Raw genomic sequence first — 12,796 nt, 5'->3', positions numbered from 1 at the left:
TGGCGCAACGCGGGCCGCCGCTGCCTGGGCGAGCGCGGCCTGCGCGATTTCCTTCGAGCGAATGAGAGAGAAGTGCTGGAAGGTTGCCCTTGGCGCCTTTAGAGCGCGAGCTTGCCCTCTCCTGCGACGCCGGAGTCGCCACCACCGCCTTGGATGTCTTGGTTGTGGATATGGGCACCGTCTTGGTCACCTCTGCCCGAAGCGCATCAGAGGAAGGAGGGGGACGGTCGTCGAGGTACCGCCAGCCAGACCCCCAGGAGAGGCCAGCGCCATCACCACCGGCCGGTGCGAGGCAGGCGTGCCCGCACGGACCGATGGAGGGCTCGTCGGCGCCACCGGGGGAGTCTTGCGTCCCGCCGTCTTCTTGTGGAGCCGCGTCCCACCGCCATCGAGGCCAATCGCAGGCATGGGTGAGCGCGTCGCGAATGCACGCACCCCACCCACCTCTGCAACCACCGGGGAGACGAGCATCGAGCGTCCCTCCGAGTCACGGGAAGCCGAGACTCCCTTGTCGATGTCGAGGCCGAGCGACATGTTGGAGCCATACTGGTTGAAGTACGTTTCGTTGCTACCCACTACCACTTGACGCTCCTCCTGGTCCTTCGCAGCCCCCGCAGCTGGAGCCGCGGCCTCGAAATCCTTGTCCTTGATACCCAGCTTGTCCCAAGTCGCTGTATCGATTGAGTCATCACCCATGCTCGTGTCACGATCCTTATCCTTACCATCCGGTCCCTTGTCCAAGCTAGCAGGGGGAGGGGGAGGGGGCGCAACACCCTGCAGATCGTCCACCTCGGCCTCCAACCGAATGGTGAAACCCTCACTGTTGAACCACAATTGGACATACCCCCGAAGCTTAACCGGGGAGCGACACGCGAACCGCATCCGCACCGGACCGAGCCCCACTAGCGACGCCTTGTCCACCTCCATAGGGCGCCCAATCATCACGGTCCCGGCCATGAGGCGATCCACGCGGCGGTGCTTGGGCGGCACACCCCACAGCTTGACCCACACATCTGGCATGATCTCGGCCTTGGGCTCCTCCGGGAGAGATTCCTTGATTTCCGCCATGATGTCGTTGAGGGAGAGGTACAGCTTGCCGCTGCGAGTCGCCATCCGCAGCATGGCCTTGTTGGGGAAAACGGCCGAGAACATGTTGTCACCGATGGCCGTCACCTGCCAGTCCCACTCCCCCTCGAAGAGGTGGGGGAGCTCCGCCTCCAAGATGGGGTCCGACGGCTTTCCGGGCGCCGCCGAGATGACCGCAGCGTCCGCCACCAGCAGGGCGCGAACCTCCTCGCCCTCCGTCTCCACGAAAGGCAAGTAGAAGAATCCCTCACCGGGGATGGCGTTGCCCATGATCTGGAGCATCAGAGGTCACCCCGCGTGGGGCAGTGCGCTGACGCATGCCCCTCCTCATGGCAGACGACGCAGAGGGGTTTGAAGTGGCACATGTTCTGATAGTGGCCCACCCGGCCACACTTGAAGCACTCCGGCCCGTCGGACTCCTCCACTGGAATTGGGGCATCGGCCGAACCCTTCGAAGCCGACGGCCCGGCCACCAGAGACAGCTACGCCGAGCCCTCCCCCCCCTTTTGCTTCTGCTTCTTGGCTAAAGGATCCCCGATCCATTCGCCGCTCGGAGGAAGCCGGGACTCCTTCCTCTTGTGCTCCTTCTTCTGCTCAAAACCCCGACGCCGGTACTCCTTCTTCTTCTTCTTGCGCTCGCGCTCCTCCTGCTTCTTCCTTTCTTCCTCCGTGAGCCACCAAGGAGGCGGTGGGCCCCAGCCCCCCTCCTCCGCGGGGGGCGCCGGCACCTTGGATAGCGCCTTCGCCCGCAGATCTTGCTCCCGCTGGCGCTCAGCCGCCGGGATCGGAGGCGACATGGGGGGCTTCTCCATGCGGCAGGATCCCATCCGCACCGCGGTCGCGAACGAGCAGGTGAGAGGGGGAGGAGGGGCGGAGCGGAGCAGGCGACGAGCGCGATGCCCGAATCGCCGCACTTGCGAGTGGGATGCGGGAAACCCTAGCGAAAGATCTTGGGCACCCTTTGGCAGCCACATCCACTTATAAAGGGGAGGGGGCGGCCGCTCATCCACCACCGCACTGGGCCGGGGCCTAATCACAGGCGTGCACAAGGCCAACGGGCCAGGCAGGTCAGGCCCAAGCACTCGGGAGCGCCCCTGCGCCCCCACTGGCAAAGAAACGGGCGGGTCACCTGCTGGGCCCCCCGGCCCACGCCCTGGTAAACTGGGCCACTCCTCCAGGCCCAGCAGAGGATCAGGCCCGATCGTCGTCGACAGCGGAACCCTAGCCTGGACCCGCGGCTCCCTGGCAGGGGCAACCCCGCCGCCGCCGCCGACCCCTGTCGACGCCGTCGAGCTCACCGAGTCCGAAGGCGGCACAGCCGGCACCAAATCACGGCGCCCCACCTCCAGTAGGACGCACGAGTGGCCCTCTGGGCCCGCATCCACACCCCTTGGCGGTCGCCAGATCTGCGACGCCAGGCGGCGCCCGCCATGCCCACCAGGAGCAAAAGCACGCCGGCGACCAGCCACGAAGGAGCCCCAAGCTCCTCCGCATGAGCGACATAGTCACCCACCGAGCATGCCGCACGCGGCCTCGGCGAACCACCACCACTTACCTGGCTACTTACCTGGTTGGCCTCCTCATCATCGTCGTCGGAGTCGACCCCCGAGCGCCCAAAACCTGCTGCCGGAGGGGGACGGGTCGGGGGACCGCCCACCGGCCAGAGCACACCACCGCGCGCGCCCCTCGGCAGGCCGAACCGCCGTCCAGCCGTCCTCCGCCGCCAAGGGGATCCCCCCGCCGTCGCCACCGGGATCGCCTGGCCGTACGAGAGCCGTTGGGTCACTCTCCATCTAGAGGCCAGACTAATCTCTCGGTGGACGGATCCTGACCACCACACTTTGTTTTGTTTTCCTTTTTCTGTGGACCTTTATCTGTGGGGTTGATCAAACTTTGTATCATTATTATCGTGGCTTTATTTATAAAGCGAGGCTAAAGCCATTTTAGTAATTAAACAGCAGAAACATAGGCCGTTCTTATTACAAGGCTGAAAAGAATTTATGCATCTTATTATCCTTTAGTAGGACACGATATGATACATATACCATTCATCAGGTCTCAATGGCAACACCAGGCACCACGGTCTTCATCACCCCATGCTTGTTGCTACCTCCCACAGCGACTGTGTCCTGCTCGTAGGCTGAGAGATGGACTCCAAGCGCTGCTCTCCCAGAGGGGTCCAGGTTTCCAGACCACTGGGCATCCCACTCTATAGCCTTGGCTGTGCTGCACGCCACGCTTGGCCCGCCTGGCACCGTCAGGATGGCCGAGCTCTGAAACAAGATTGAGCAATCAACATTGCTACAATGGTATTGAACTATTCGTGTTGTTTTTCAACTTGTTCTATTTAGTCACTCACCTGGGGGAAGTACCTCTCGAAGATCATCCTGTAATAGTAGGCCTCTTTAGTTGTTGGGGTGTTGTGTGGGTAGATGAACTTTGCATTGGACATCATCTTATCACTCACCTGCATTCAGTGATTTCATTTCATATAGGTCAGATATTGCAGTCACATCTTCCTATCAAGGAATGCATTAGTTTTGTCGAAACAAACATCATAAAGAATTCTTCAAAATAAAAAAATTGTTCATTTACATTTGATGCTGCATGATCCTTCAGGCCATCAATCCAGCTATACCCAACACCATCACTAAACTGCTCCTTCTGCCTGTACAGAATATGCTACATGTATAAAAAAAGAACCTGTTAATAACTCCACTACTCCAATTGGATCTGACTGAAGTGTATAAAAATGTTACCTTCGGCAGGAAGGGTTGCTCCTCATCATCGAACGCTTTCCTCAGTATCCATTTCTCAATTCTTCCAAGATCAGGCCGGATCTGTGTCATTAAATTTAGAAAACAATGCAGTCCATTCTTTCTAACTTCCCATTCGTTTGAAATATTTTTTTGACGCGTATTCTTTCGAAATGTTTTGGGCTTTCCCCGTGAAATATATTTTTTGTGCTTACCATCTTCCATTCGGGATCTATGCTCATAGCCTCATCGATGAACTCCTTGTCCAAGAATGGCACACGAACCTCAAGGCCCCATGCAGATGTTGCTTTGTTAGCCCTCAAGCAATCGTACTGATGGAGAGCTTTAATCTGTAGAGCAATTTTATGTCAGAGCAGAGTGTTATTATGGTTATGTCCTATTCTTTCTGCTCCTCTGAAACGCTTCTACTTTAAATACCTTCCGACATGTTTCCTGGTGGAACTCCTCCTTGTTAGGGGCCTTGTGGAAATACAAGTACCCTCCAAAGATTTCGTCGGCACCCTCACCAGAGATGACCATCTTGACACCAAGCGCCTTGATCTTGCGTGACATCTGGAACATCAATGTGCTTGCCCTGATCGTCGTCACATCATATGTCTCAATGTGATATATCACATCTTCAATTGCATCGATGCCGTCCTATAGCAATTTATGCAATTAACATTACTGGTTGCGTATTGTGATCAACAAATAAGCTACGATCGTTATGCCTCTTAGTAGTAATATCGTACCTGAACTGTGAAGTTGAACTCATGGTGCACGGTACCCAGGTGATCCGCGACCTCCTTTGCAGCCTTGAGATCCGGTGAGCCCTACAATATAAATTAAGATAACAGCATGGTTGCAGGTGCTATTACTTTGAAACTTCAATAAACATGCACATGTTCCTTTCAGTTCCAGACCTCAAGCCCAACACAGAAGGAGTGGAGCCTAGTTCCCCAGCGCTTTGCAGCCTTTGTCCCTGCGAAATGACGGGCTGCGACAGCCGCCACCAGTGATGAGTCGAGGCCACCGGAGAGGAGGACACCAAATGGAACATCTGTCATGAGCCTCTTGATTACAGCCTGAATGAAGAGCATGAATTTAGAAGAATCATGACCATGAGTCCTAAATTTGGTCACTTCTCTGTTCTTCCAAGATATTAGTGTGGTTAGTTGAGTCGGGTATAGTTTGCAACCTTTTCAAATGCCGATCTGAGACGCAGTGGGTCATAGGGAACCGAGGGGATGACCTCAGAGAACCAAGGAGGGTTATACCATCTCTTGAAGCACTTTTCTTTGCTGGAGTAAAGATTACCAGGCGGGAAGATCTCGAAGTGCTCACAATCATCGTTTAGTCCTTTCATCTCCGAAGATATCCACACTGAACCTGACAATTTTACAGAGATGTGCATGTTTAGTAACACAGAGCAAATGATAGGTTTGCTTCATGAAAAGATTCCTCAACCACTTTTGATGCTATACCATCAATTCCCCAGCCAATGTAGAGAGGCGTGACACCAATGGCATCACGAGCAGCAATGAAGCTCTTATCTCGTGCGTCAAGCAACACGAAGGAGAAAACACCATCCAACATGTCAATGAATCTTTCTCCGTATTCCTCATACTATATATCAAAAGGGAGAAAATAGTCAGGTCATGCTAAACAAAAAGAATGCCACTAAGAGCTGTACATTTCTCCACCTTTCCAAAGTTCTACTTTCTTTTTAATCATGCAAGAATCTAAAAATGGAGTTCTGGCTCTGGTGTGCACGCACTTACATGATTAGAGAAATCAGGAAAAATAGCAAAAAAAATGATTTTTTTAAACAAACCTGATCGAGTGTCCTACCCACCAAGAAATCACACCCGTGGTTAGGGATGGACCAAAACCTCATAGCTCGCAAGCATAATGAATGCTCAGTAGCTCGGGTCATTAAACTTAATGAGCATAGCTCAGGGCCAATCACCGCTAGTTTCAGCTCGTTAAACTTAATGAGCATAATTTTCCCTTAATGAGCTTAATGAGGAGTTAACGAATTTCACGAGCAGCTCAGCTCGTTAATACAACACAACACATATTCTTAAGTTAAGCGGCAACATTTCATGGCACACCAACCCATCAACTCCATCTAATTGACCCAACTCAACCCATAGGAGACAAGAACTAGTGTACCTCCACATCTGGTCACTTTCTTCTTGCATAAAAAACACACAGTAACTGGAGCAAAAGGGGTTATTGCATGTCAAGTACTTACGAGCCGATCATAGTTTTCTTGTCGTTAAGCTTAACGAGCCGAGCATTTTCAAACCATTTTAGAGCACATGTTTTTTTTTCATTTTATCCCGGTACACAATGGATGTCATTTTTTCATGGAAGTCCACAGTGGATATAGAACACTCATCATATTTGTTTAAAAAATCAGAATTGTTTAATTCTTTGTTATATTTTAAAATCTTACTCGTCATTCAGGTGCACCGATGTATATTCGCCAAGATCTTCCTTTTATTAAAATTGTAATCAACAGATTAGAGATATAATGGTCTAGCACTTAACTTTTATTTCGCTGATTAATATACGAAATTAACCTCAAATTAGGATGTATAGAGATTATCCGGATTATCTTTGTGTTTCTGTGCTAGAAGCTACGGATTCACCAAACTTATTGTTTTATACTGTTGAATTTATCTATACCTATATTTTAATATAAAAAGACCCAAATTGGCAGATTCAATTAATCTCGGCCATCAAACCATGTCAATTCAACGACCTAGATTGCTCTAGTGATGAGCTCTCAACATGTTGAGCGTGCAATTGATAGCATACCAAATATCAACATCTATATTAATCTCATAATTAACACGTAACTGATATCCTACCTATAATTTCATAATTAACACGTAATTGATATCCTACCTAATATTAACATGCAGTTAATTTCCTCCCTAATATCAACATGCAGCACGTGCTCATTTACTAGTATATACGTAGTATCAAGCAGAAGAAAGAATGGTGGTGTGTGCGGTGGGTGACTGACCAGATGGGCGATGACCTCGCAGTCACTGCCGGTCCGGAACCTGTGGCCGGAGAGCCGTGCCCGGAGCTCCTCATGGTTGTAAATCTCCCCGTTCACGGCGACGGAGACGGACTTGTCCTCGTTGTAGAGCGGCTGGTCGCCGGAGGCCGGGTCGATGATGGCCAGGCGCTGGTGGCATAGGTAGTTGTCGGCGACCTGGTGCAGGCCGCTCCAGTCCGGGCCGCGGTGCTTGAGCCTGCGAGAGAGCTCGAGGACGTGGACCCTCTTCCCCTGCGACTCGTCGCCGCACCCCAGCACCGCCAGTATGCCGCACATGCTCCGCTCTCCTCGGTTATGCTGCTCCTCTGGATCGTCGTCGAACGTCGTCTACAGCGAGAAGCGAGGTAGTCGGTCTGAATTGTGTTTGTGTATGGAGGTGTGCAGGAATGGCTTGGCTCTACTTGTAGGTAGATAGATGCCTGGCCGGAGATGGCGGAGAGCGGAGCTACACGTCCTCCATGCACGGCCTCGTCGGATTCTCTCGCGGCCACCGCACCACATCAGACCATGGGTTCGTTTGTCCACTTCTGCCATCATCCATCAGCATCGTGCATGCATGCGTTTCTGCCTGTTACATGTCCATGCATGTACTCCACGTCTTTCTCTTCTCGCATCATCCATTACCAGCTAGTAGTATCGAGTCAACCCTCGACGTTTTTTCCCTCTTCTTCAGGCTCCGACTATGCCCCCCACCACCCCCCCCCCCCCCCCCCCCACCCCCACCCACACCCACACACACACATTGAACCTACAAGTAAATGGAAGGTAGAACCAATCAACCTATAGTTGGACGGTTAGGTGGACAGTGTATTTCCAGCCTACTAGAGTTTAAGTTCTAAACTTAACATTAATGCTTGCATTTTATTAGATTTTTATCCCTGGTCTTCCGGCGACGTGCGTTCAGCGGGAGGGGACATACCCGTCAAATATAAAGACGTCTATGATGACTTTGTGAATTTCAAGATGATGTGTCGGCTCGGTTTCTCGAAGGTGCTCATAGAGGTATGTAGGGTTTAGGGTGTTTGTGCGTCGTGCATACGGGTGAGTGTATGTGTGTATGTTTGAGTGTCTACGTCCGTACTATATTAAAAAAAATGGATGATGGATGGATGTTATATTGTCTTGTGACAATCAAGTTTAATTGCTTATTATTGAAAAATAAAATAAAACAAATGATGATGATGGCTTTCATGTTCTTTGAAGATGTGGAGGAAGGCGAGAATTCACGACAAGTAAGTGTGGACCTGAGTGCCAGCTTTTTATTTTGGCTTCAGATTTAAAAAAATCTTTTAAACAAAATAAATAAATTCAGTTTTGTTTTCATATTCGTGTTTTTCGCTACCAGCACTTTTAAATAAGATCCATCTTGAATATATTTTAACATTTAAAAAAGTATATTAAATTTCAATGTTTGAAACTTAGTACAAGCGAGCGATAAAAATCAATTATTTTGTGTCTAAAACGGACAGAAAAAATTAAAATTATATCTCTGAAACTTGTTGAGACCAGGCATTTTATATGCAAAGTTTTGTCGTTGAAACTTAAAGCTTTTTACAGATTTTATGTTTTTACCGTTTCCTCGTGCGAGATTCAACTACTTCATAAATCGCGAGACACGTTGAGCAGGCTCCAAGGCTTGGCGAGAGAGTGCCTCCGCACTTACGTGCCCCTGCGAATTTTGGAGGGCTTGTATCTAGTAGGTGGAGCGAAGGAAAACGCTGGTGCGGAAAAAAGAGGCCAAGCGCCCGACGGCTGGCTCGGCATCAATGCAAAACGCCCGACGATCGGAATCTTGTGGCGATCCAATCCCTTCTTTCCTTTCCATAATATATATACTCCAGTATATCACTAGAGTCCAGATTAATTGTGCTTGTTCCAATTGCGTACTTGAAGAAAAGAAGCAGGAAATCGATCTTTCCTGTCTGGCTGGCGGTCGGACGATCATAATCTCCACGTCCGGCGGAGGCAACAGGCGGCGGCAACGGCATGTCAGATGCCGCGGCGGCGTCGCTACCTAACGACGTCATCTTCGACATCCTGTCTAGGACGCCCGTGAGGTCCGTCTGCCGGTTCCGATGCGTGTCGAGGGGCTGGCGAGCCCTAATTACATCGGACCCGGCCTTCCACGCCGCGCACAGGTCCCGCCACACCGACCCGTTCCTCGTCGACACCGGAAACTTCCGACGAGGATCGCAACCTTGCATACGGATCCGCGACATGGACGGCAACGTCGTCAGAGTGATCGAGGGCGTCGGCGGCCTTGGGATGCGAAGCACGACGAGCCTCGACGACCTCGTCTGCGTCCACAGCGATTCTGACCAAGACGGCGTCCACGTCGTCGATCCGGCCACCGGGGAGGTGCTCGCGACCAGCCCAGCGCGAGAGGTACTAACAGACGATGATGGCACCGTCACCCGCCTCTACTACCCATGTTTCGCCATCGGCCGTGCCGGTGCCGCCCCGTCCGACGCATACAAGATGGTCCGGCTCAGCCGAGCCGGCGCCACCTGCGACGTCCTCACAATAGGGGATCTCACTGCACGATGGAGGAAGGCACGGGCACATCCGTTCCCAAACTATGCCCCGGATACCTTTGCTCCTCCTGTCGCCATCAATGGTATATCATGTACGTCATGACACACGAAACGCCAAGTGATGGTACCTTGCTTTGCTTCGACCTCGACAAGGAGCAATGGAAGGACGACCCAGTCGAGGGTCCAAGGAGAGTCGTCGGCCAGGAGTTGTGGGAGAGCATCACAGTATCAGCCCACATAACAGAGCTCAACGGTGCCCTTTGCTTCGTTCAACGAGAGCATCATGACATGCGGGAATTTCAGGACGATTTATGCACCAACATCTGGATCCTGGATGATTCTAACAAGAGTAACTGGACCAGGGCATTCAAGATCCCAATGAGTCGGAATCTATACGGATGTTATCATACACCGTTGAGGGTGATGAATAAAGGTGAAAGCTTGCTGCTACAACATGATGATGATACCACGCCATGGTTGTCATGGCTACAAGTTTACGATGTTTGTACCAAGGTATGCACATACTTTCCAGGAACGTCAGCCAGCAACATTGGTCTCTGCAAATTGCACTTAGAGCATTTTGTGGAAACAAGTAAATTTAACGTTTCCAATAGGTAATGGTGGGAAATCCACAGTCCATGCATTTCATCAAGATCAATGCGGTCTGACACAGTATCAACATGTAAATTGATTACCGCTCTTATACCCGCTGAATACAACTGCCAAGCACATACAAATACAGGCGTGGGCCCCATTAGTGTGCAGCTTTTAGCAGGGGAGACAGTTGGTGCGCAGCGCTACATGCATTCTAAAGTACTCTCTCTTTCCTCCCATGCCAAAGACAGTTTGATGGCATGCGCTTGATGATGTAGATAACTTGCATGTGCATATAAATGGAAGGATTACATGTGTGTGACATATATGATTGTGTGTGTGTGGGTGCGCAAGATTGCGTGTTTTTATATATGAGCATGTGTGTGTGGACGTGCGCATGAGAGAGAGAGAAGGAAAATGACACCATTGTTATGAAATATAATTCATCGTATTATAACTTTCCTAAATGACTTCCGTTAGAACATAGTGTATCAGATGTAATTCATCGTATTAGTTTTCCTAAATGACCATTTCTTAGAACATAATTGCCATGCTAGCCTTTCGAAATACTTATTTGCATCTTAGGCCTTTGGGGAATCATGCCAGTTATATTAGCATCTCTGATATCTTATGGATGCCTACGAGAGGATGTGGTACCAATTACGTTAGCATTTACGGACTTGCGACATTCACAATGGCACGTCCTATATACATAGTTATTTCGTATCGTCAATGGGGCTGAACAAGTCGATGATGTGGTAGCAGTATGCCAATTGAAGGGCAAATCCTATTCTGCGCCGATAGTGGATAATAGGACACAAAATCACACACGGCGAGCTATGATGAACGTTTCGGTGATTTTCCTTCACTACTAACAAGACACCATCTTCCACCGGCTTTCAACAGGTGATCCTGGTTTTCTCTTGGCTTTTTCATTATCTCTTCTTTCTTATTATTTTTTACCGTTATTGTCTTTTTCCTCTTTGTTTTATTTTTTTGTTTCTCACGTTTTATTCTTTTAGTTCTTTCTAACACATGAATAAATGCATGAACATTGAACACTTGAACATTTCCCAAATGTAGGAACTTAATTTAAACGCGCGTGCACACACACACACACACACACACACACACACACTTTACAAATTTAAATGATTTTCATAGTATTTTTATCTTTTTTTAGAAAGCATAGTATTTTGATCAACAAAAAGTATCTCCGATGCTAGGATGCGCTACTCACGGTCCATGTATGCAGGCTTCAGGTGATTTGCTTCACATCCTACGCGAAAATCCGGGAACTCCTGTTCAGTTCCCTGGCGCTCACGTGCCCCCGCTCGTGGGCCGGCCCAAAGAAGAAGGCAAGCGCTTGATTGACCTCTCTCGTTCGTTCGCACCCTGTTGCTTCGATTGCATTTGACCGGTCGTAGTTTACCTGTTGAATAGTCAACCGTTGACTTTTCAAAAAAATACAATTTTTTCAAAGAGAAAAGACAAATATCGATCATTTTTGTGAATTAAAAAATGTTCACGGATTTTGGAAAAAACTCTCGAATTTAAGAAAAAAATTCAATGATTTTGTAGAAAGTTCATCGAATATGCAAAAAAATCATCTATTATTAAAAACATTATCGATTTTCACAAAAAATTCTTCGATTCTGAAAAAGGTTCATCAAATTTGAAAAAAGTTTACAAATTTTTAAAAAGTTCATCAATTTTAAAAAAATCACATTTCGAAAAAGTTTCGCCAATTTGTAAAAATAGTTCACCAAATTTGAAAAAAGTTCGTGCAATTTGAAAAAAGAAAAACAAAGAAGGAAATTAAAACGAAAAAAATCGTAGAAAAAAAGGCCAAACAAAACAAAAATACCAGAAAAGAAAACCACATGGATTACATTTGCCACAAAAACACGAGTAAAAGGTATTAGGAGCACAGAAAAGCAACCTGTCACAGTGGTTATCCTTTTAGGACTGAACGTATTTTTTGAAAAAAAATTGAGGGAAAGAAGAAAAACAGCAAATGGGCCGAGTTACAAAAGGCACTTAACATACGCTTAAGGCGCGGAATAGGGGATGGATGAAAATCCCTTCTTTTTTTTAAACAAACTCGCAAAACTTTATTAATCCGTCACAGTGTTTACAGGGACAAAGAGAAGATCTCCGGGTTGGCCTAACCACATAGGGGCGCAACCCCTAACGAAAGACCATGTTTTGCGAGACTGTGGTCCTCCCATTCAAGGTTCTAAATCCATGTCTAAAAAAGCTAGAAGTAAAATCTAAAAACTAGCTCTAATTTCTGTGATGACAGCTCCATAACTAGCTAAACTTCCTGACTTGATTTCCTCTACGACCGTTTTGCAGTCCGAGGCGACGATGGTATGGTGAGCATAAAGATCTTGGGCCAGAGCTAGACCCTTCCCTACTTGATGCTTTTTGTGACAAGATGTCGCCAATTCTAGCACGTCAATAAGCGCATGGGCCAGCCCAACTCATGGAGCAATGAATGTGAGAGTGTTGGTTTTCTTTTTCGGCCTGTGTGATTTTTTCCGGTTTTCCTTTCCTTGTTTTGTGTATAATTTTGCTTCTTTTTTCTTTCATGTATATTTTTTATTTTCTATTTTAGGTGGTCTTCTTTGGTTTTGTTCCTTTTTCAGCTTACAGTTTCAGATAGTTTTCTTTGGTTGTTCTGGTTTAATCTATGTGGCTTTCCTTTCTTCTTCTTCTTCTATTTTTCCTTTTAAATTCGAGTATAT

At 48.5% G+C, this 12,796-nt stretch overlaps 2 protein-coding genes across 2 annotated transcripts; one reads left to right on the top strand and one right to left on the bottom strand.

Moving 5' to 3' along the window:
• Positions 1-3,000: 3,000 nt before the first annotated feature.
• On the bottom strand, positions 3,001-7,290 carry LOC109739969 (asparagine synthetase [glutamine-hydrolyzing]). The gene is made up of 11 exons (XM_020299025.4): positions 6,880-7,290; positions 5,327-5,468; positions 5,041-5,231; positions 4,766-4,927; positions 4,595-4,675; positions 4,281-4,502; positions 4,058-4,192; positions 3,846-3,926; positions 3,682-3,768; positions 3,446-3,553; positions 3,001-3,359 (listed from the first exon to the last, which is right to left on the bottom strand). The coding sequence occupies exons 1-11, from the start codon at positions 7,192-7,194 to the stop codon at positions 3,138-3,140; spliced, it is 1,746 nt and encodes a 581-aa protein (XP_020154614.1). The 5' UTR covers positions 7,195-7,290; the 3' UTR covers positions 3,001-3,137.
• Positions 7,291-8,904: 1,614 nt separating this feature from the next.
• Positions 8,905-9,555, top strand: LOC141042674 (putative F-box protein At1g12855). The gene has a single exon (XM_073511550.1). It carries the CDS (start codon positions 8,905-8,907, stop codon positions 9,553-9,555), a length of 651 nt encoding a protein of 216 aa, XP_073367651.1.
• Positions 9,556-12,796: the final 3,241 nt, after the last annotated feature.

This window comes from Aegilops tauschii, chromosome 3 (assembly GCF_002575655.3).
Source record: "Aegilops tauschii subsp. strangulata cultivar AL8/78 chromosome 3, Aet v6.0, whole genome shotgun sequence".
Classification (NCBI taxonomy): Eukaryota; Viridiplantae; Streptophyta; class Magnoliopsida; order Poales; family Poaceae; genus Aegilops; species Aegilops tauschii.
Note: the sequence above shows the minus strand (reverse complement) of the source record. Positions and strands in the feature narration are given on the sequence as shown.